This window comes from Drosophila bipectinata, chromosome 3L (genome assembly GCF_030179905.1).
Source record: "Drosophila bipectinata strain 14024-0381.07 chromosome 3L, DbipHiC1v2, whole genome shotgun sequence".
In the NCBI taxonomy this organism is placed as follows: domain Eukaryota; kingdom Metazoa; phylum Arthropoda; class Insecta; order Diptera; family Drosophilidae; genus Drosophila; species Drosophila bipectinata.
The window spans coordinates 24,943,686-24,969,735 of NC_091738.1; the positions used below are offsets into that span (position 1 = coordinate 24,943,686).

Below are 26,050 nucleotides of genomic sequence, written 5' to 3' on the forward strand. Positions count from 1 at the left end.
TTCACGAGAACCGCTCGGAGCCGCTCCTCGGCACTAAGGCGTAGGAAGCGCCGACACTTCTTCAATGGATGGATCCCATTGCAGACTCGGCATCGGTAAGATTGTGTACCTCGAGTACATCTGCTCTCCAGTGACTGGGCGTTGCGTGGGCGTGGCGACATCGTGCTGAATATGATCTTGGAATCCAGAATTTGGCCCGGATCAGACGGATCATCAGCTGATTGCCACCGTGCAGCGTGATGCGATGCGTAAATTAAAGGAGGACTCGAGACAGAAGTGTGCTCGCAACCTGAGTCCGATTCCGAACTGATCCGTGTGGGCACCTCTCCCTGATCCAGTGAGTCACCGAGGATGCGGGCAACTCGTGCGGAAAATACAGACACGCTGCGGGGGTTGGTTGGAGATAATGGGCCGGTCATCACCCATCCGAAAATGGTCTCCTGACCGAGAAGCGACCCGCAGATGTTAGCCTTGGAATTACCGAGGAGAATGGACGGAAGAATGTCAGAGCTTGGGAGCTCTCAAAGAAGTTGGGGTCCGCCAGGGGAATGTCGGGCAGCCCCTTGAGACGATCTCGCGAAATCGGATATGATGGCAGATTTCCTGCCAACTGCGGAAGAACGTAAGCCGCAGTCTCTAATTGTAGCCCGGGTCTAGACGGCGACCGAATGGAGAAATGGCACAATTTAGTAGACTGCGCGGAAATGGTCTGATTAAGGCCGGAAACTTGTGCGTGAATCGTCTTGAAGGGAAACTTGACAAGGTTGAACAGTCGTTCCGTTATGAAAGTCGCTTCGGACCCTGAGTCTATTAGTGCTCGTGCCTGGACGGTGCACCCCAAATGGCACACGTTGATAAGGGCCGTGCCCAGTAGGACTGCTCCTGACCCGGAAGCGAAACACACCTGCACATTCGACTGATCCTCTGAGCCATTTGCTGGCGTAGGCGGACTTGGAGCGGTGGCGAACGGATTGCCGCGGTGCAGGAGGGTATGGTGTCGGCTGTGGCATGTGAAGCATGTATGGGCGCTCGTGCAGTCTCACTGCTGGTGCCCTCCAGCAAAACAGTTTAAACATAACTGCTTCTTCTTAATGTAGTCAGAGCGCCCATTTACATCCATTTCTAGGAAACGCGGAATGGAGCCACTAGGCCTGACGCCGTTGATGGCCTCCACAGTGCGATAGCGCTCTGTCAGGAAGTTATCTAATTCCTTCCATGTTGGAATTTCGGCCTTATTATGTACGGATTGCTCCCACATAGAAAGTGTGACTTTGGGAAGCTTTGACGAAATCATAAAAACCAGGAGACAGTCCCAAGCCTCAACATTAATGGAGGACATTTCTAGGGCTGTCAGACAACTCTGAATGGTGGTTTGCAGCTCCTTCAGCGCGACCCCGGACTCTTAAGAAATAGCCTGGATGTTGAAAAGGATCTTCAACTGGCTGTTGACCAATAGCCGCCGGTTCTCAAAGCGGTCTGTGAGGCTTTGCCACGCGGCGACAAACCCCTCATGGGTAAGCGGAGCCTAGAAACAATGGCGTGGGCGTCACCACTTGTTTTGGACAGTAAGTGGAACAACTTCTCTACCGGGGTGAGCCGCGAGTTTTGGATGTAAATGGCTGTAAACAAGTCTCTGAAGGTGGGCCACCGAAGATAATCACCCGCAAAGACCTCGGTATCCACGGGAGGTAACCGGCAGCCTGTAGACGCGGGCGTGTGGACATTGACGCCTGAATGAATTGGGAGGCAATTTTCTCCTGAAGCTGGGCAATACACCTCGAATAGACGGAGTAACAGTAGCTGTACTTCGCTTCCAGCACTGTCGAGGCGGCCGCATTGTCGTCGGACACGGCTATCAAACCGGAGCACCTCTCATAGCTCTTCTCCACCTTCTCCCATAGTGCCCGAATTTGGTCCCGATGGACTTCGCACATGTATTGGGAGCCTATTTCCGTTTCTGGGGCGCCCGGAGTATTTATGTTAGCCTCAAATTGGCTAATTCGATCTGTTGGAGCCATTTTTTGGAGCGAGTCTGCCTCTGTGAAGGATCGGGGATTGTATTGACGGCATCGCCACTCTTTGCCCTTGGACTTGCACTGGTAGCCTTAGGCTTCAAAAGAGGCGTCCGCGGAGATGCGGATTGAGATCTGTCCAAACGGATGGCTGGGATCGAACGCGGCTTTTTGTCGTCTCCCGTGGGCATTCTCAGAGTCCAATTTGCTGGTCGGCGCTTGTCGACTGACGTGCGCAACAGGTGCCTCGTACGAAGTAGTTGCCGGTCGCACTAATGTGATGAGAACGGTGAGATCGCGGATGAAATGCAATTACAAGGAGCAAGTGCGAAATAGTGGCGCCGATGTCGAAAGGAAAGTCGTGTGCGGCACAATTCGAATGTGGAAAGAAAATCTTCAGGCACCAGAAAAACCCAAAAGGAGACGAGGTTTGCTCAGATTGTAGGTGGATGTTGCCTGATGCGGAATAGAAGCAGCGTTGGAGGCACGGAAAATGGAAAAATACGTGCTTGTTCGAAAAAAAAATTGTAGACGAACTATATATGTATATGTATACAAGTGTGGTTCCTACGTAGATATTGAATCCTTAACTCTCTTCGAACTTGCGGAGTCGGAAAGGTGGACTTGACCTTGGCTTGTATTAAACACAAAAAAAATAAATAATCAATAATAATTAATTTTTGGCTCATTGTCGGATTTAATTATTATGGAAGGGTGGATTTGAAACCTTAATCTTTAATTAATTGGATTTAGTTATCCCGAAGCCGAAAAGGTGGAAGTGAAACCGCGGCTCTATTCAGACAGAAGGTTAATAATTAAATTATTTATAATTTTCGATTATTAATTTTTTTTAAATTATTTTAATTGTTGAGTGGCCGGAAAGGAGACTTAAAACAAAACTGGCCCTTCGCTCGAACGGAAATATTAATTAAATAAATTGTGGTGGTTATAATTATAAATATATAAATTTATAATTAATTTATTTTTTTTGTTAATTTATTTGTTACGCAGCCGGTTATGCCGTCGGCACCCTGTACGTACCCCAAAGGAAAAAAAACAGCACCAAAAAACACAACACGGCTAGGTCGAGGATTTAAGAATTTAAGCGACACAATCACGGATTTGTAGTGAAATGGCAGTTTATAATTGTTGGTTTTAGAAAAATTAAATTTTTTTTAAATTTTATCGGCTATATATTTCCTGAAATTGGGGGCAGAAAATATTTGGAAATATATGGACATGCTTGCAAGTACGGATATATGTATGTAAGGGCATGTGGGGCATATGTTGGCACAGTGGAGCGCGGATAAGTGGACTGTATATGATAAATTTTATTGGTTATATATTTCCTGAAATTGGAGGCAGAAAATATATGGACATGCATGAAGGTACGAATATATTTAAGGGCATGTGGGCATATGTTGGCACAATGGAGCGTTGATAAGTGGACTGTATAGTTGGGGGAACAGAAAAGTTATGTGGTGTAAAAAATGACACTGATTGGGGAAGATAAAAACAAATATTACGACAGCGGCGGACTGTTCGGTGAATTTGGAAATTCCGGAACTAATTCACACCGGCTGGCCAATATTAATTATGCCTTTTTGTCACCACACAATTTCACTGTTCACTTGCGAATTTTTCGCGGATTAATTGCACCAAAAAAAATATGTATGTGTGTATGTATGTATGTGAATGCACATATGCCTCGACCGTTGGCAAGCGAATGGATAACGGAGAGGCCGAAAACGGCTAGGAATATGGGCAGCACACAAAACGGAGACGGATGGAAAAATTTGCAGAATTTGAAGATTATTATAGATTATTAGAAAATCTCAAACTGCCGTTGTGTCGGAAAACTCTTGGATTTGACACGGACTTGGATTTGACACGGAAGGACAAAACAATCTTGCAGCAGTGTGAACGAAATTTAATGTTCGGATCACTGCTGAAGACCGGCAGAGAGATGGAGACGGAAAAATGTACCTATCTTTTGGCGGAACAATGCCAAGAACTGCTGGTGGAAGAAAATACAGGAATTATCCGGCTCGAAGGACCAAATGTTTGTAGGGGGGCGTAGTTGCCGCAAAAGATTCCAGGAGTTGAAATGTTGAATAAAAAAGTCGGGGGCGTCTTCCAGTGAATATAACGCGGTCAGCTTTTATTGGGCTGCTTACAAGAGAATACTGAACTTAACTTAGAAAGCATAAACGCTAAACGGAAATATAAACCAGAGCGGACGATCGACGACGGCCGACGAGAGAGGAAGAATGCATAGAATGCTCTTCAGCGCGGATGCGCTCTTAAGTTCAGCTGAGCGGCACAACGGCCCCTCACCTAAACATTTAAAATATGTATATTTAATTATGTTAATTTATTTTATAAGAAATTTCCCCAAATTATAACGTTAATGAAATTTAATTTATAATAAATCTTTTGTTTGGGCACCAACAAAAGAAATCTAGCCCCATCTTTTACCAACATTTAGCAACTTCTAATATTGACCTTAGCCAAGAAATGTTTTTACCCCCTCACAATGCTATTTCGGAATCCTTCTCCCAGCCCCTTTCGATTCGATCTACGACGATTCGCGTAACGATCATGTCACTACTGAAGATACAAGAACCACGCCCACTTTCCCTGAACACGGCTGGACCCTGTTAGTAGATCGAAGTACCTTCAGGACTTGTGCCAAACCGTCACAAAGCACATATCTCACCGGTGACTATTAGTCACGTCGCACAAACAGAAGGCTCCACAGCAATTGTATGCGAACAAGGCACTGCATGTTTTCACTATCACATGAATGAAACAGAAGGACCCGGTCAACGTTCAAAACGCTAAGAGACTTTTGGTAGCATGCCGACTCCTTTTGGACACAGGCTCAGAACTGTCATATGTATCTGAACGCTATGGAACTGGAAAGCATTCAACCCAAGGCAGAAATTCAACCTGAGGCGAAGAGGTCGAGAAACACTTTCTCAATACACACACTCGAGACGATGATGGCAAATACATCGTGGAGCTTCCTTTTACAGCCTCAGGTCCTAATTAAACTTCAATCAAAATCGAGAGAATATCAAAATCTAGGACACATGCAAGAAATCTCACCGAGCGAAATTCCCAACGGAAGGAATTTCTACCTACCACATCATCCTGTATTGGGTCGGAAACTCAGATAAGTCTTCGACGGCTCATTCCGGGACGTCAAAGGCAAGGCGTTAAACGACAGACTCTCGATCGGACTCAGTACAAACAAATTATTTTGAGCAAAATTATAATACCCTCTGCAAGGGTATAAAAAGAAAAAAGCCAGGAAAAATCTTCGTGCAGTGTTTCCATTGTTAGTGCTTCCAGTACAGGCGATAGGTATGTCCACCAATAAATTCATTTCTTCTCTCATCTTCTGCTGTATATTTCTTTTATTTTGCTCAAAAATATCCTTATCAGCACCTCGAACTTGCCATATGTTTATTGGTATTCTGTATGAAATGCGGAAAACACACTCAAAAATTCTAACCCATTCGTGGAGACTTAATACCCCATATTCAAAAAGGTTGATGTTTTTTGAAATCGTTTTTATCAAATTTAAGTCGTTCATATTTTTGGGTGTTGCGCTACAGATTCCGCATGTTTACGAAGAGCTGTCCGAAACGACGCTAAATGTTTTTCCATCAATCTTGCCGTTACATGTTGGTTAAATATTTAATATTTGTTTCTTTATATTTTTAACTTCCCTTGAGTCAACTCCGTCGTTTCTTTCACGCAAAGTATTTTGATTGGACGATAATACCGCGTAGAAGAAGGTCGATTGTTTTTCCATACGACTAAATTTTCTTTCTGGGAGAAAGTTTCTGGACTTGCAATACAAATTGCATATAAATATTGGTCAATTATGTTACCATCGGGATCATTAAACTGTTGTCTATAAGTTGAATGGCCGTTGCTGCCATCACAAACCCATTTGTAAACCGCTGTTAAATTAATTATATTGTTATTCTCAATCTGATTAGTTTGTGGGCTTGCATCCATGATCCTTTTTTTTAGTATGGTCCACCAAACTTTTTAGAGACACTTCAGCATAATAATCCGTGACTGTGATGCCACTTGGATAGTATTTTTTATTCGCGGAGAGCAATTAGTCGTAGCACGGATAAATATTGGCGTTTTGGGCTTTTGCTGCTCTTTTTGATATGTTCCATGTGTACTTGGTATGTCCAACATCTATAAATAGCACCAGCACTTTTTCGTCTGAAAATTTAGAAGGCATGCTCTGTGGTTAATTATATCTATATATATAAAATTCGCGTGTCACAGTTTTTGTTACTCATGATATTTTGTGAGCGTATTGAGAAGGTCTGAAAATCCACCAACATCTATTTTTCATCCTCTTAAATCCTGTTCGACATACCAAAAATCGCATATAAAGTGAGTTACTACCTCATCACACTGACAAATGCTACCATAGCATTTTAACTCAATTTAAACTGGGGCAAAAATCCTTCATCATTAAATAAATATATTGAGTGTTTTGTAGAGTGAGCAATGCCAATAAAACGCACAGGGGGTGATTTGAGCCGTGACACAATTAGATCTCGAAACATGCAAAATAGAAGAACCGAAGAACAAATCCAGCAACAAAATACTGATGTACGTGTTAGAATAGCGCAACAACGACAATCAAGCCGTTTCACAGTCAATAGACGAAGAACAAATGACCAACAACGACCACAGGTACATCGAGCATTTATATCTCATTCATTCCTGCGTCTAGCATTCCAGTATGAGCCTGATATTGAGTATTATGCTCACTCAAAAGTGGTAATTGGTTCTATGGACAAGGAATGTCCGCATTGTCATGCTCTGAAATTCAAAAATGAGTCAGCTGGGACGTGTTGCGCGTCAGGAAAAGTGGAACTACCAGAAATTGAAACACCACCTGAACCATGAACGGCTGATTTATCGGCACGGATCCATATTCTAAGGTGTTCCTTAGGTCAATTCGAACATTCAATTCATGCTTTAAAATGACATCGTTCGGAGCAACAGAAATAGATCAAAATACTAATGCAAATGGTGAACATTACAATTCTACATTCAATATCAGAGTCCAAGTTTTTCACAAAATGGGCTCAATGCTGCCAATGCCAAACGAATTACATACATTCTTACAAATCTACTTTATGGTAGATTTATAATCTATAATATAGATAATTATTTATAATCCTGATAAAACCCCAACCGGAGAGCTGAAATAATGTTTGCCTTTTGTTATTTTTATATTCCCTCATGATTCACAGCGCTCTAGATGACTTTACAATACATAAGTCTAGAACTGAGTAAATTTTGTACAGAACAACAATGCAGAATGCATCCGTCAAGACGTCCTCCGAAATGCCTGATAGTTTGTTAATTTTATTTTTTTTGTAACACTCTGAAATACCTTTCTCAGGGTGTCCAACATTTCTAAATGATGCGTGAGGGGTGTCTAGACATTGTTTATTACTTTTTTCTAAAGCCGCCTTATTTCTATCGCACTTCTTCCACTTCTGGACAAGTCTACTATTGAATTGGGCAGGTTTTTTCTAATTCCGGAAAGCGGCTTTTCGTTACAATCATATTTGTTACAAACTTCTCTTAATGCAAAGCTTTCAATTACGAATATTATAACTTTTTAGAGGGGATCGCTTCGCCGTGCCATACTAAGAAAAGTGTGCGCATCGACTCTGACACTCTTCCTAAAAGTAAAATAACTTGTATATATCACCTATATATCACCGGCGCAAAAATTGTATATATCACCTGCTGAATTTAAAAGTTCACAGTTGATCTTCAGGTGATTAATAAGCTTAGAAAACATCGTTAGGATCTAATCAAGGTGTATGTGTTCGATAGGTAAAATTAAATTCACGTTTATTTAAATATTAAAATCATAATTAAATGCCGCTAGCGAGGCCAAATCGACCACTGTGGAGCGAGGCGATCCCTCGATCAAATGCGGCAGCTACTGAGCTCAACACAATACAAGGATCACGTAGCGAACTCTCTAGCAGACGAAGGTATCCAATGGACCTTCATCCCACCGCGTGCTCCACATTGGGAAGGAAAGTGGGAATCAGAAGTTCGATGTGTCAATCTGCATCTTCGACGAGTCATTTGCAGAATGAGGCACACTAACATGAACAAATGCGCACCTTGCTGGCGCAGATCAGTGCGGTTGTCAATTCACGACCCATCGGATACAGATAGCAACTATCTGTCACCAGCCTATTTCCCGATCGGGCGACCATTTACGACGAACCGCGGATGCGAATCTTGGCCACATTCCTGTGGGCTGTTTAGGATACTGGCAGACTATCCAATCGATGTACCAAGGCTTCTGGAAAAAATGGCACCAGGAGTACCTGACTAGTCTTCAGCAGCGACCAAAGTGGACCAAGGCCACACCCAATATCAAGATCGGCAGCGTTCTGTCGGAAGGAGTCCAACACACCACCAATCACCCATCTAGCGAGAGTGATCGAAACCTATCCAGGAAAGGACAACGTCGTACGAGCATTAAGGCTCAAGATGGCATCAGGAGAATTGACAACAACAACCTCATTCAGAAACAGTGTTTTAGGGTGGGCCGGTTTATTTGGAAACTACCGCTTAGTTATTTAGTTTTGGAATAAGTACCACCTATGGCAACATTGCAAATTTTCTTCAGTACCAAGTAGACAGCGAAACAATCAAGAGCAGTACAAAATACAGTCCACTGCAAAAAGGCTCTACGCATTTAGAATCAAAATTAATAATAACTGAATTATCCAAGCACGATCGAAACTTGTTAGAAAAATTTATATCTAACAACAACCTCTTACAAAGAAGGTGAGTATGGTGAAAAATGAAAATGTAAAAATTCTATTTTAAGTCCGTAACGTCTTTGGAACATTGGAATAATGAAAGATTAACATTGAACCAAGAGAAAAGAGATCAGAAATATCAAGGATTTATAGAGTCGCATGCGACAAGCGACCGCAACGCGCAATCAAAAGTCACAGAATGTGTATATTGCGTCAAAAGATACGCCAGACGTCTTATTCGCAAAAGCGCCGAGGTCCTCGCTAGAATTGTCACAATTCTTAAACAAAAACCATATTGAAGGTATGCTACAATTTACCGCACAGATCATCCAGATGGGAAAGTTATTCAGAAATAACTTCTGAACCGACTTTTGGACTATTAATACATTCGATACATCATTTGAAAGGTACTGCATCACAGATCAAAATCGTTACACAGATATGTTAACCGTTTTTTAATAGTCCACTCGGTTCAAAAGTTATTTGCATTCAATTTTTATTTTCAATTTTTAAAATAAAAATTAAATTATAATTCTTATTTTCAATTTTTATAATAAAAACTCAATAAAAACTTTTTTTTTTATATTTTATAAAAATTGAAAAATAGTTCTTATGTTTAATTATTATTAAAACAAGAAAGGAAAGCTAACTTCGGGCGGAGCCGAAGCTGATATACCCTTGCAGTTAAAACCGGATATATATCGCAAACATCGGATATAGTTGGCCGATCCTTATGATTACATCATAATAAAACCAATTAATTACAATAAAAAATCTAAAAAAAGTCCCAAGCTTCTATCTTTAAAAACACGAAAGTTGATATTAATACCAAATACCATTTCCGATCGTTCAGTTATATGGCAGCTAAAGGATATAGTCGGCCGATCCTAATGAAATTTGGTAGGTTGGATCAACTGACCAAAAATAGAATCTGTACTAAGTTCCAGCTTTCTATCTTCAAAAACACGAAAGTTGGGTCATTTCCGATCGTTCAGCTATATGGCAGCTATAAGATATAGTCAGCCGATCCTTATGAAATTTGGCATGTCGTAATGTGTTGCCAAATATAGCTCCCGTTTCAAATTTGAACTCGCTCATTTCAACTCAGGAGGTGATCCTGATCAAGAATATATATACTTTATAGGGTCGGAGATGTCTCCTTCACTGCGTTGCACACTTTTGGACAAAATTATAATACCCTCTGCAAGGGAATAAAAATTGAAAAATAATTCTTATTCTTAATTATTATTATAAAAATTGAAAATAAGAGTTATATTTCAATTATTTTTCAAACAATAGAAATCGAAAATAAAAGTGTTTCCGGATTCACCGTCAAAAAATGGTATATGTTTTCCCGCAAAGGCTCTTTTGTGGTTCAAATTTTTTTGAACTCATACGTCTTATTTGCGGTCCCTGTCTGTATCAGTCAAAATGACTGTTAATTAAGTTAAAAATATAAGATTTGATACACCTCTTGATAGTCTCGCAAAGAGATGATTTAAGAAAAAAAAGCAAGATTAAAACAAAAAAGAAATCAAAACATGACAACAAGGAAATGGGTTTAAAGGTGCTTATTATCGTTGAGTTATAAATACGACCACTATGCCCTCCTGCTTATTCTGAAGAAACCGAAATCGTCAGAAATGGAAATTTGGAAACCAAAAAATGTTTACGCCATTGCGGGCGCAGTGATAAATACATACAAAGAAACATATTTTTTTTACACTACATGTATGTGTTCTAAGAGTTCTAAAAATAGTTGTTAGTTCTCACCAACAAGCACAACAAAAAAAGTTAACCGTTGGGCACTAATGTCCCTTATAGTGTGGTACCCGAGCAGAGACACAAAATGAGAATAATTTTTACATCAAAGCATCATTACTGACATAGCTGGGCACCGCTTCCTTCTTCTACCTTCCATAAGCAGTTACGGGATTCAAGTCCGCTGAAGCTCCGCAGTAGTTGTCTGTGTCACTATAGCTTTAATTATGGGACAACGCAGGCTTTAATGTTACTCTCTGAGTTTGATGCTAGTAGAGCATTGCACGAATGCATTTGAAAAAGCAAACGTGGAACTCATACTTGCTTTGACCTGCATCAAATCATACCGATTAAACTGGTAGAACCAAAGCAAGCATCAAAGAAAACGAGATGCTTGAACAAGATTCTACCTCGTCAACCGTTTTTTTTAATTGATATATTCATACTATAAAATTAAAAAAATTATTAGTAACTAATCATTAGTATAAACAATTTAAAACATACTTACTTCTTGGTCAAGATCCTGAACTAAATGGCTCATTTTATCATTTATCTCTTCAATTAGTATATTAGCACAGCTCATCTCAGAACCTTCACCCAAAAATGCAAAAATGTTATCCAAGTCAACTGTATCCTGATGTGTTGATATTTCCAATGAATTTCTTACAGAGCATTCATTATCCATGACAGATTGCTTAATATTTTCGGCAATGTTCGCTAATGCGTCCATTTCGTCCTGAACGATCCTAAAAAAAAAACAAGAAAGGACGGCTATAGTTTCTTGTCGAGTTTCTTGAATATATATTATACCCGGTACTCATCTCTTCCATCCACACTTTAACTAACCTTTGAAATTAAATGTTATGAATTCTAAGCAAACAATTTTTGTTGCACACTTTTCCGCTTGTAAAAAAAACAGAACATTTTGTGGGGGATCAGAATAAAAGTCTATACCTTCTCTAACAATTGCCCGATATTTAAATTTTGAAATTGACATAAAAACATATCGTAAAAATATTAATGAACTATTGCTAGGATTAATGAACTAGGATTCCATACGAGTCCAAGATCCCAATCGTATAGTTCTATCTCTTATAGTCTTCGAGATCCACACGTTCAATGGAAAATGGTATTTATACGTCTATATCTCCTCTTAATCGCTTCATCCGATTTGGATTAATATTGTTTTTCAGATATAAACAAGAAAGGAAAGCTAACTTCGGGCCGAGCCGAAGTTGATATACCCTTGCAGGTAGAACGAAAAATCGGATATAGTTGGCCGATCCTTATGAGAATATCATAATTTAACCAATTCATAACAAAACAAAATTTAAAAAATGTCCCAAACTTCTGTCTTCAAAATTACCAAAGTTAATATTTTTACCAAATACCAAAGTTGGAATTTTTACCAAATTTCCGATTGTTCAGTTATATGCCAGCTATAGGATATAGTCGGCCCATCCTTATGAAATTTGGTAGGTCGGATTAACTGACCAAAAATATAATCTGTTTTAAGTTCCAGCTTTCTATCTTCAACAACAAGAAAGTTGTGTCAATTCCGATCGTTCAGTTGTATGGCAGCTATAGGATATAGTCGTCCGATCCTTATAAAATTAAAAAGGCATGTCGCAAAATTTTGCCAAAAATAGCTCTCGTGTAAAATTTTAGCTCTCTAACTCTAAAATCACCAAAGTTATACCATTTCCGATCCGTTATATGGCAGCTATAGGATATAGTCGGCGAATCCCAGCCGTTCCGACTTATACTGCGTGCAAAGGAAAGATGAAAAGAAAAACAGAAAACTGAGAGACAAGCTTGCTTAGAAACCGACGGACAGACGGACAAGCTTATATCAACTCAGGAGGTGATCCTGATCAAGAATATATAGAATATATTCTTCCGACCTTATAAAGAATACTTTAAAAATAAAGAATAAACAAAGAAAAAAAAAATAAAAAAAAAAAATTATTTCTTATAAAGAAATAAAACTTTTAAATAAAGAATACTTTATAAGGTCGGAGATGTCTCCTTCACTGCGTTGCACACTTTTGGACAAAATTAATACCCTCTGCAAGGGTATAAAAAGGAAGGAAAGCTAACTTCGAGCGGAGCCGAAGTTGATATACCATTGCAGTTATAATCAGATACAAATTGTAGGGATATGACAAATGTCCCAAATAGCGCACCAACACTTTGCTTTTTATATTTTTCTATTATTAGTCTTGACTAGATAAGCTTCAGATCGCTGCTGGTGTTCGACTGACTCCGCTCTCAACTCGTGATCAGCATCAACCCTCATTACTCGCCGTAAAGCAATGAGAGCGTGAGAGCACAAGAGAGAGAGAGAGGGAGAGCCAGAACCGACAACAAGCAACGACAACAGTTTACCGTTATGAGATACATTTATAGCTAATAATTATATATACCCAAAAGTAGCAATCCTGCTACAAAATCAACAATATCGGACATAGTGGGCTGATCATGATGAGAGTATCATATTACATATTAACAATTTATTACAATACAAGCTTCTATTTTCAAAACAATATAATCTGTACGAAGTTCCAGCTTTTTTTCTTCAAAAACACGAAAGTTGGGTCATTTTCGATCGTTCATTATATGAAAGCTATAAGCTATAGTCAGCCGATCCTTATGAAATTTGGCATGTCGTATTATTTTGCCAAAAGTAGTTCTCATGTAAAATTCTTACATCTAATTCTCTTACTCTAAAAACATCAAAGTTATACCATTTCCGATCCGTTATATGGCAGCTATAGGATATAGTCGGCCAATCCCGGCCGTTCCGACTTATATACTGCATGCAAAGGAAAGATGGATGTGTGCAAAGTTTCAAGATGATAGCTTTAAAACTGAGAGACTAGTTCGCGTAGAAACAGACAGACAGACGGACACGCTTATATCAACTCAGGAGGTGATCCTGATCAAGAATATATATTTTTTATAGGGTCGGTGATGTCTCCTTCACTGCGTTGCACACTTTTGGACAAAATTATAATACCCTCTGCAAGGGTATAAAAACAATTGCAGCAGTATAGATTTTTCAAGATATTTACTAGATCGGTCAAATTTTACCGTGCATAAAGCTGATTATAAGAATTATATTCTCCACTGTCAGATTCAATTTACTATTTATTCCCTCCCTCGTAATTGATCCCGATCCGTGGTCAGTTACCATTCTCCAAGCTGACATCCAGAACTGCTACCTTTGTTGCTGGTTTCTATAACACCATGCTGGTCACCCGTCTAACTTGTCCATCCTTCGCCATCATGGCGTCAGTCACGCGTCCTTTTAACTACTGGTTCCTGGGAAGAAGCTCATCTACTACTACAACGATGCTTCCGATGGTGATTGGAGGTACCTTCTCAAACCATTTGGTGCGCCTGGTTAATACGGGCGCATACTCCTTAACCCATCGTTGCCAAAAGCGGTCTCCGAAGCGCTGAGTCTAGTTCCATATACACTTCAGATTCATCCCCTCTTTGGGCAGCGGCTTATATCCGTTCGCTGATCCTAGTAGCAGGTGGTTTGGAGTCAGGGCGGCGTCATCCTTGGAATCCAGACTTACGAACGTGAGAGGTCGCGAGTTGATGAAAAATTGTGCCTCCATCATTTCGTCGTTGAAAGGTTAACTTGGGCAAATGTTCTTCAATATTCCTTTCGTTGTCCGGACGAGACTCTTCCATGCTCCACCCATGTGCGGTGCTCCTGGTGGGTTGAATCGCCACTTTATGCCGGTGAACTTAATGGTGATCTTATCGTGCTCGATCTTTTTCAGGTCCTTGCGCACGGCCTTTTCCGTGGCTCTAAAATTGGTTCCATTGTCCGAAAATATTTCCTTCGGTGTTTCTCGAAAGGTTATAAAATTGGCTAGGCACATGATACATGAACTGGTGTCTAGACTGTAGGCGATCTCAAAATGCACCGCGCGCAATGTCACACAGGTGAACAAAGCTACCCATCTCATCTCTTTGCGCCGGCCGACGTTCACCAATAAGGGGCCAAAATAGTCAACGACTGTATAGGTGAACGACCTCTCGCAGCATCCAACTCTTGCCCTCGGGATCCGTCTGGGAACTGTTCTGTCAATCTAGAATAATATATATAAAACGATATGTAACGAATTTGTGATGTCGTTTGTTACAGTCTCCTGAACGAGCTGGTGGTAGCATGATGGGGGGCCTCAGCTATGTCAGCTGCGTTTAGTCTGCCTCTAGCTCATAGTACTCCTTCGTAGTTTAGGTATGCGTTCATCCCGGCCAATCTGCTTCCCTTGAGGAGCGGCGGTCTCGCGGATAACGTTTTTAGTTCTTCTGCGAAAGCGATGGCTTGAGATTGCTTGTATTGCAGCATCTTTGCCTTGCCTACATGAGCCATTGTCATGGTTGTTGGCACTAGTACTAGTATACTGTACTAGTACTACCAGTAGTACTAGGAGTATTATACAGAGCAGTGGCACTAGTACTCCTAGTACTAATGCCACTGCTCTGTATAATCGCCGCCAATTTGAGAAATCGTGGGCGTTGAACTAACTGCTGATATCCTATGCGTCGTCATCACATGCTTCCGTATCTCCGAGGTATCGATGATGCTCTCCTACATCTTGGATATTGGCCAGTTGCTTGTGTATAACGAGATTAGTTTATCTCACACTTCGAGTAACAAAAAATAAAAAAAGAAAGGTGGCTGCTTAATATTTAAAGAAATGGGCGAAAACGAAAACGAATGAAATGGTCGTGCCTCTTCAACGTTATAAATTCGATTATAATTTTCTCTAATCTTAAGAGCACAAGAGGGAATATGAGCTTTCGCTCCCGCTCCGCCCTAAGCTATCTAAGAGTAAATTTACTGATTAACAACTAACAAATACAATTCAGTTATAACTATAGTTCACAATTTTTCGACTTCAATAAAATACAAATCCATTTACAGTTTGCATCAGTCTTCAAAAACTCTGGGTCCGTTACCCACGTCTCTTGCTGGCTTTGCCCGGTGACCTTGGTAGCTCCATCTGCTACGTTCAGCTTTGAAGGGATCCACCGCCATTGCTCGACCAGTGTTGTTTCAAGAATTTCGGCGACTCTGTGCATCACGACCTGATGAAAGTTGCGGGGGTCCATAGTTAGCCAATGCAACATTATCTTGGAGTATGTGGCTTTGTTGATTCGTAGGTTGCGTGTTCATATCACCTTGTGGGCTAAACGTGCTCCCATAACTGCTGTCTGCAGCTCCATACGCGGAATCGATATTGGTTTTAAAGATGCCACCTTGGATTTCGCTATCACCAAAGATATGACGACTCTGTCATCCTTTGCCACGCGCAAGTAGCAGACTGCAAAATACGCTTTACTACTCAGCGACGGAGAAGGAGGCCTGGCATTAGTGTGGGCGATTAGACAAATTATACCCTACCTGAAGGGATACCAGTTCGACGTGATCACGAACCATAGGTCGCTGAAGTGGCTCAACAATATCGAGAGCCCGCTTGGGGGAATAGCGAGGTGGGTGTTCAACGTGGTCGCCGACGCGCTGTCTCGCCAACCAGTATTGGAGAAACTAAGAAGTGCCAGGGAGAGTGAAATCAATTAACGCGTGTGGAAAAGCGCCAGACAAGCAGAAGTTTCCGGATTACGTTGAAAACGGCGGCTTGGTCTACCGCCACGACCCGCAAAGAGCTGGAAGCGAGGAATTGGCATCGTGGAAATTATGCGTGGCGACGGAGACGAGGCAGCAGGTCCTCAAAGAGAACCATGACGCTCCGACGGCAGGACACCTAAGCGTGAGGAAAACAATAGCCAAAGTGGAAGCCAGATACTTCTGGCCAGGGGTGCAGAGGGCCATCCGGAAAGATATAAGGAGGTGCGAAACTTGCCTGAAGTACAAGCCGTTGACGGGAAGTGGACGGAAATGGTGCCACTCCGAATAGCAACGACCTAGGAGCTACAGAGAGCGATCCGAAAAAGAATTGTCGCTCGATTTGGAGTACCAAAGATAATGGTGACGGACAATGGCGTATAATTCACTAGCCGAAGTTTAAATAAGTTCCTAGGGGAGCTCGGCGTGCGCCACCAGTTTACCGCAGAAAGAGCGAACAGGACGGTCAAGACTATGATCATTCAGTTCGCTGGAAAGGACATGGGACGAGCACTGGCCAGAGCTAATGCTGGCAGTAAACTCGGCATTATCGGAGTCCACATGGTCAAGGATGCCGCGAGCCTGTTCGACGAAAACACCTTAGGCACAGGAGCTGGGCAAGGCACGCCAACAGAGAATGCGATGAAGCTGAAGAAAGTCTTTGAGATTGTTCGCAGGATCATGGTGCGAGCGGCCCAGGACCAGGCGTGGCACTTTAATTTAACCACTATAATTTTAACCAATTTAATGTAACCAATTCATAACAAAACAAAATCTAAAAACAAGTCATAAACTTCTTTCTTCAAAAATTTTATAGTTGGTATTTTTACCAAATACGAAATACCATTTGCAATCGTTCAGGTATATGGCCGCTATAAAATAAAGTCTGCCGATCGGTTTGAAATTTGGTAGGACGCATCAAATGACCTGAAAAATATAATCTTTACGAAGTTCCAACTTTTTATCTTCAAAATCACGAAAGTTGGGTTATTTCCAATCGTTTAGTAATATGGCAACTATAAGATATAGTTGGCCGATCGTTATGAAATTTGGCAGGTCCGATCAACTGACCAATAGAATCTGTAAAAAGTTTAAATTTTCTATCTTCAAAAATACGAAAGTTGGGTCATTTCCGATTGTTCAGTTATTATAATTAGTAATATAATTATAAAAGTATTATAATTTTGGTCCAAAGTGTGTAAAGCACTGTAGAAGACATCTCCAACCCTATACTCCTGAAATCGCAACAAACAAGCGTAGTCCTGCAAAACAAGGATAGGACTTGCCGGTGTAGCGAGAGCGCGACGCACGATCATCAACGGCAACTTTAAATCCTGGCACGCTAGCGCGTATGCGCGATGTGTCCCCGGAGTTGCGAAATAGTGACGCACGCTCATCAACGGCAACTTCCGTTGATTGTGGAGAAAGGAACGTGGCAACCACTGGCAACTCCCAATCCTGGCTCGCTAGCGCGTATGCGCGGTGGATCCCTGGACTAACGAAGGGGAAGAGCGCTGCCCAGTCTTTGATCAGTCGCAGACGATACAAGGGGCTGTTCCGAAAGGTAGGAAGGCCCGCGTGTGCCCAGCCAAACAAGCGACGGCTAGGGGAATCTAAAGCAACGCAGCACGGAGAGTAGCAGCGGCGACGGAGTAGGACACTCGGAACCACCAACAGGAAGCGCCGACGACGGAGCCAGGCGGAACCAGGAGTAGCAGCAAAAATACGGAGCGGAACCTGTTATTGAGAAACTAACATTGTATCTTGGGAAAAACCTCTGAATGTAATGTGTTTAATGTTTTATGCTATTTTTATTATTTCTGGGCTCGGGCAATCACGTCGAACTAAAAATTCGGTGGAACAGACCCACAAACTCTGTGAGCTAGCCGCCGCAAATTGTTGCGAGCGGGGAGCAGAAAAACATTTCGTTACACCGTGGAACCCTATATCACCAACGATCCACAAATCACTAGTTTAAAGACGATCCACGGTTATCAAATATTTTGAGTGCATGCGTAGCAATAAAAAACAATGAGAGCAGAGTATTAATTGATCGAAAAAAAAAGATTCACTGATCGATAAGTTTTTTATTTCATTTTTATACCCTTGCAGAGGGTATTATAATTTTGTCCAAAAGTGTGCAACGCAGTGAAGGAGACATCTCCGACCCTATAAAGTATATATATTCTTGATCAGGATCACCTCCTGAGTTGATATGAGCATGTCCGTCTGTCCGTCTGTCCGTCTGTCTGTTTCTACGCAAACTAGTCTCTCAGTTTTAAAGCTATCGTCTTGAAACTTTGCACACACCCTTCTTTCCTTTGCACGCAGTATATAAGTCGGAACGGCCGGGATCGGCCGACTATATCCTATAGCTGCCATATAACTGATTGATCGGAAATGGTATAACTTTGGTGTTTTTAAAGTTAAAGAGTTCAAATTTTAGGTGAGAGCTATTTTTGGCAAAATAATACGACATGCCAAATTTCGTAAGGATCGGCCGAGTATATCCTATATCTGCCATATAACTGAACGATCGGAAATGATCCAACTTTCGTGTTTTTGAAGATAGAAAGCTGGAATTTAGTACAGATTCTATTTTTGGTTAGTTGATCCAACCTACCAAATTTCATTAGGATCGGCCGACTATATCCTATAGCTGCCATATAACTGAACGATCGGAAATGACCCAACTTTAGAAGATAGAAGTTTGGGACATTTTTAGGTTTTGTATTATAATAAATTGGGTTATATTATCATATTCATATAAGGATCGGCCAACTATATCCGATGTTTGCGATATATATCCGGTTTTAACTGCAAGGGTATATAAACTTCGGCTCCGCCCGAAGTTAGCTTTCCTTTCTTGTTTATCTTAAAAATATTATATTATTTTAAGTTTTTTATTTCATTTTTTAATTTAAAAATATTTTATATTAAAGAATTCTTCTAGCTACGGTGCCTTAAAAAATGGAAATCTACGCTTCCCTATCTTTACTTCCTATGGAGAAAACTTGTCCTAACCAAATTTCGAAGAAAATTTTCTTAGTGGAAATATTTTTTTTTTTCGTAAATTGGACTGTAAAATGAGGCAAAATGGGAGCAAATGAGAGAGCTTCTAAAAAAGTTTGAGAGTGCTCACACTGTCAGTGAGCGGCACACTCACGTTCATCCTTAACAAGTTGAATTGTCCCCTCGCTGATACTATATAACCGGCAAACCAAATATTGTACTTGTGAGAACACCTCAATAAAAGAATCACATGGCGAAGCATGTGGACACCAAAAAACTTTACGAATCATTTTTTTTTCTTCATACTCAAGTATTTTTTGAGTCTCTGTTTGATTTTTAAGCTTGCTTCATGTGGACAGAGCGAACAAGACGCGCCAATTACTGGATTTGAAACAAGTTTGAATCACTATCAAACCTGCTGGGGGGAATGATTTTTTTTATTTGTTCGATGCAGTGAAGAAGTACCCGAAAATGATCCAAATCAGTGATCGGCACTCAATACATTGATTGGTTGGTTTTTTTCATTTTTTAACTTGACCTCTTTCTTTTTCTCCTTTTTCGAGGGCGAGGCGATCAAAACTTCCAGTACGCTTCATAAGTTGCAGGTATAGATTTTTACTCGAGTAAGCCCTAATATTTTAAATCATTTGCCTGGATCGTCGTATACCCGCAACTTAAAGTTTGCATCAACCTAAGTGAAGCGTACCCTTCCATTGGTTCAAAGCGATTTGATTCGAACCGAGGTAGACCAAAGCGTTCGACTCATATCAACTCAGTTTCAGTTGAGTTGTACTTGAAGCAGTTGGAATTGTTGCGACTGGTGACGGGCGATGTGATTTGATTCTTTTTTCTTCGAGCGTGATTCATACTCGTCGAAGTTCTCTGATCAAAATCCAGAAAAAAACATCTTAAGCTTAAACCTCATTCCCTTTATTGTCTTATTAATACAAATTTTCCCCAAAAACCTAGTCAAGAGGATCATCCAATGTACGCTAATGTTACTCCAATTAGTTTCATTTGTTTTAAAACTGAGTTTAAACAATACAATTTTCGTACATGAATACATAAAAGTCTCAAATCTTGAAAATCTTTCAAGTTTTTCGAAGGTCTCAAGAAGTTCACTTACGTCGAGAAGAGAAAGAGCCCAACCCTTTGAAAGCTCAGAGCGACGTCAAGGTTATGGCATGCGACGAAGAGTGATCCTTAGAACGAGAATCTGTATTCCAGCCACAATCAAGGAACCGGGGCCAGATCCTTGCCATGCTCCAAATGTACAATCTACACTTTCCAGCTGAAGAAGTGTAATCACATAAGTGGAATTCCAACAACACGGGGAACTTTTAAAATTTCCACTCTTCGTCATCACCATTATTCCCAAACGGAAGGAATGGAACCAAGCCCCAGGTCCCAAGAAAATTAGAAAACAAAGTAGGAGGTGGAGCATACTCCCAACAACCAGGCATCCAAGTCTCCTTCAGACTTTCTGATCACAACAGCGTCTTCCAAGCTGAGGTGATAGCAATTAGGAAAGCACGAAAATATCTCAAAAAATCAAGCTTCACCAATGGTGAAGTAAAAATGTTCAGCGACAGCCAAGCGACCAATTAACCGCAGCCAAGCGACCTCACCCTGTAGCTCATCTCTTCACTATTTGGTACAAGAGTATAAAATTAGCCCCATGTCGGCCCCAGTTCACAGGGACATAACAGGCAACATAGATGACGAATTGGCTGGTATAGGCACCACCACAACAAGCCCAGCCTCACGTTTCAAAGAAGATGGATAGGACTTGCATTGCTAACTGCTAACCTAAAAGTGATAGATGAGATATCTCATACAAACAAAAATTTTCTATTAATAATTATATTTTTTGCATCTTTGGAACGATGAAAGTTTGAAACATTCACATCGAGCCATTCACAAAGAGATCAGAAATATCTTCTACTATCTTTACTTTTTAGCTCTGTTTTTGCCATTGATTCTCGCTTTACTTGAATACAAACTTTAAATATTGTTAGATCCAGATGAAGGGTAGCCTAGATGGAAAGCGCGCGCTCCTTACCTTTGGGGTTCAGGGTTCGATTTTATGGCTGAGGTTTTTATACCCTTGCAGAGGGTATTATAATTTTGGTCAAAAGTGTGCACACTGCAACTTCACACGCGGTGAAAAAGACCCTGAGTTGATATGAGCATGTCCGTCTGTCAGTCTAGCTGCCATATAGCTGAACAATCGGAAATGGTATTTGGTATTTAGTAAAAATACCAACTTTGGTGTTCTTGAAGATAGAAGTTTGGACTTTTTTTTAATTTTGAATTGTAATAAATTGGTTATAATCTAATATTCTCATAAGATATTCTCATAATCTCGAAGTTAGCTTTCCTTTTTTGTTTTTAATTGCATTCTGTTTATGTGAGGGGCCGTTTGACCGCGTTATTTTTTGAATTCACCAAAAGACGCCGCCGACTTCTCACTTCTCTATATCCTATAGCTGCCATATAACTGAACGATCGGAAATGACCCAACTTTAGAAGATAGAAGTTTGGGACATTTTTAGGTTTTGTATTATAATAAATTGGGTTATATTATCATATTCATATAAGGATCGGCCAACTATATCCGATGTTTGCGATATATATCCGGTTTTAACTGCAAGGGTATATAAACTTCGGCTCCGCCCGAAGTTAGCTTTCCTTTCTTGTTTATCTTAAAAATATTATATTATTTTAAGTTTTTTATTTCATTTTTTAATTTAAAAATATTTTATATTAAAGAATTCTTCTAGCTACGGTGCCTTAAAAAATGGAAATCTACGCTTCCCTATCTTTACTTCCTATGGAGAAAACTTGTCCTAACCAAATTTCGAAGAAAATTTTCTTAGTGGAAATATTTTTTTTTTTCGTAAATTGGACTGTAAAATGAGGCAAAATGGGAGCAAATGAGAGAGCTTCTAAAAAAGTTTGAGAGTGCTCACACTGTCAGTGAGCGGCACACTCACGTTCATCCTTAACAAGTTGAATTGTCCCCTCGCTGATACTATATAACCGGCAAACCAAATATTGTACTTGTGAGAACACCTCAATAAAAGAATCACATGGCGAAGCATGTGGACACCAAAAAACTTTACGAATCATTTTTTTTTCTTCATACTCAAGTATTTTTTGAGTCTCTGTTTGATTTTTAAGCTTGCTTCATGTGGACAGAGCGAACAAGACGCGCCAATTACTGGATTTGAAACAAGTTTGAATCACTATCAAACCTGCTGGGGGGAATGATTTTTTTTTATTTGTTCAATGCAGTGAAGAAGTACCCGAAAATGATCCAAATCAGTGATCGGCACTCAATACATTGATTGGTTGGTTTTTTTCATTTTTTAACTTGACCTCTTTCTTTTTCTCCTTTTTCGAGGGCGAGGCGATCAAAACTTCCAGTACGCTTCATAAGTTGCAGGTATAGATTTTTACTCGAGTAAGCCCTAATATTTTAAATCATTTGCCTGGATCGTCGTATACCCGCAACTTAAAGTTTGCATCAACCTAAGTGAAGCGTACCCTTCCATTGGTTCAAAGCGATTTGATTCGAACCGAGGTAGACCAAAGCGTTCGACTCATATCAACTCAGTTTCAGTTGAGTTGTACTTGAAGCAGTTGGAATTGTTGCGACTGGTGACGGGCGATGTGATTTGATTCTTTTTTCTTCGAGCGTGATTCATACTCGTCGAAGTTCTCTGATCAAAATCCAGAAAAAAACATCTTAAGCTTAAACCTCATTCCCTTTATTGTCTTATTAATACAAATTTTCCCCAAAAACCTAGTCAAGAGGATCATCCAATGTACGCTAATGTTACTCCAATTAGTTTCATTTGTTTTAAAACTGAGTTTAAACAATACAATTTTCGTACATGAATACATAAAAGTCTCAAATCTTGAAAATCTTTCAAGTTTTTCGAAGGTCTCAAGAAGTTCACTTACGTCGAGAAGAGAAAGAGCCCAACCCTTTGAAAGCTCAGAGCGACGTCAAGGTTATGGCATGCGACGAAGAGTGATCCTTAGAACGAGAATCTGTATTCCAGCCACAATCAAGGAACCGGGGCCAGATCCTTGCCATGCTCCAAATGTACAATCTACACTTTCCAGCTGAAGAAGTGTAATCACATAAGTGGAATTCCAACAACACGGGGAACTTTTAAAATTTCCACTCTTCGTCATCACCATTATTCCCAAACGGAAGGAATGGAACCAAGCCCCAGGTCCCAAGAAAATTAGAAAACAAAGTAGGAGGTGGAGCATACTCCCAACAACCAGGCATCCAAGTCTCCTTCAGACTTTCTGATCACAACAGCGTCTTCCAAGCTGAGGTGATAGCAATTAGGAAAGCACGAAAATATCTCAAAAAATCAAGCTTCACCAATGGTGAAGTAAAAATGTTCAGCGACAGCCAAGCGACCAATTAACCGCAGCCAAGCGACCTCACCCTGTAGCTCATCTCTTCACTATTTGGTACAAGAGTATAAAATTAGCCCCATGTCGGCCCCAGTTCACAGGGACATAACAGGCAACATAGATGACGAATTGGCTGGTATAGGCACCACCACAACACGCCCAGCCTCACGTTTCAAAGAAGATGGATAGGACTTGCATTGCTAACTGCTAACCTAAAAGTCTAGATGAGATATCTCATACAAACAAAAATTTTCTATTAATAATTATATTTTTTGCATCTTTGGAACGATGAAAGTTTGAAACATTCACATCGAGCCATTCACAAAGAGATCAGAAATATCTTCTACTATCTTTACTTTTTAGCTCTGTTTTTGCCATTGATTCTCGCTTTACTTGAATACAAACTTTAAATATTGTTAGATCCAGATGAAGGGTAGCCTAGATGGAAAGCGCGCGCTCCTTACCTTTGGGGTTCAGGGTTCGATTTTATGGCTGAGGTTTTTATACCCTTGCAGAGGGTATTATAATTTTGGTCAAAAGTGTGCACACTGCAACTTCACACGCGGTGAAAAAGACCCTGAGTTGATATGAGCATGTCCGTCTGTCAGTCTAGCTGCCATATAGCTGAACAATCGGAAATGGTATTTGGTATTTAGTAAAAATACCAACTTTGGTGTTCTTGAAGATAGAAGTTTGGACTTTTTTTTAATTTTGAATTGTAATAAATTGGTTATAATCTAATATTCTCATAAGATATTCTCATAATCTCGAAGTTAGCTTTCCTTTTTTGTTTTTAATTGCATTCTGTTTATGTGAGGGGCCGTTTGACCGCGTTATTTTTTGAATTCACCAAAAGACGCCGCCGACTTCTCATTTTATCTACTCCTGGAATCTTTTGCGGCAACAACGACCCCTTTATTTATATTTATATTTATATTTATATTTATATTTATATTTATATTTATATTTATATTTATATTTATATTTATATTTATATTTATATTTATATTTATATTTATATTTATATTTATATTTATATTTATATTTATATTTATATTTATATTTATATTTATATTTATATTTATATTTATATTTATATTTATATTTATATTTATATTTATATTTATATTTATATTTATATTATATTTATATTTATATTTATATTTATATTTATATTTATATTTATATTTATATTTATATTTATATTTATATTTATATTTATATTTATATTTATATTTATATTTATATTTATATTTATATTTATATTTATATTTATATTTATATTTATATTTATATTTATATTTATATTTATATTTATATTTATATTTATATTTATATTTATATTTATATTTATATTTATATTTATATTTATATTTATATTTATATTTATATTTATATTTATATTTATATTTATATTTATATTTATATTTATATTTATATTTATATTTATATTTATATTTATATTTATATTTATATTTATATTTATATTTATATTTATATTTATATTTATATTTATATTTATATTTACATTTATATTTATATTATATTTATATGTCCAACCATCCCAAAACATCCCAACCTTTAACCAAAGATTATACAGTACATAGATGGGACATCTCTTACAAAGAAAAATTTTCTATGGCGGGTTCCAGCAGTGGAACCCGCTGGAACGAGCGGGTTCCATTGCGCGACAAGTTAAGTTTGAGAAATTTTTCGCGCGACAACGAATGAGGAATAGCCGAGTGGTAGAGTGCTTGGCTGGTGTGCAAAGTAAAACGAGTTCAAACCGGGCTCGGGAAGTCCATTTTTTTTTAATTTTAAATCTATTTATATTATTGTTTTATTATTTTAATGTGTTTTCCTAAATTAATAATCCAATAAAAAAAAATACAAAATTGTAAAATAACCCTAACATTGTCTCAGTTCGTAGTGGAACCCGCTCTAAAAATGTCTTTAAGTGCGGGTTCTACGGCATTTTGGTAGGCCGCGTCATGGAACCCGCTCTCAAATGTTTTCATTTTTTCCGTCGTGGAACCCGCTGTAATAATGAAAACATTTGAGAGCGGGTTCCACGACAAACGGCTGGCAGATGAGATAGGGAGAGAGAGAATTATATTTTTAGATCGTAACATCTTTGGAACGATGAAAGTTTAAAACGTTGTAATCGAACCAATGTAAGAGTAAAGAGATCAGAAATATCTTTAACTATCCTTACTCGTCAACTCTGTTTTTGGTATAGATTCTAGCGCCTCCTTTAACACTATTTTTAAGTATCATAAAATCAACTTCGAGGGTAGCCTAGATGGATAGCGCGCGGTCCTTATTCA

General features: G+C 39.4%; 1 protein-coding gene across 6 annotated transcripts in view; it reads right to left on the reverse strand.

The window, feature by feature from the left end:
* Myo81F (Myosin 81F) overlaps positions 1 to 26,050 on the reverse strand; it is a 550,527-nt gene that overhangs the window by 234,071 nt on the left and 290,406 nt on the right. For all 6 annotated transcript variants that reach the window (XM_070279498.1, XM_070279502.1, XM_070279501.1 and 3 more), the window contains one exon: positions 11,127 to 11,364. In XM_070279498.1, the coding sequence (XP_070135599.1) occupies positions 11,127 to 11,364 (238 nt within the window). The remainder of the gene's footprint in view (positions 1 to 11,126; positions 11,365 to 26,050) is intronic.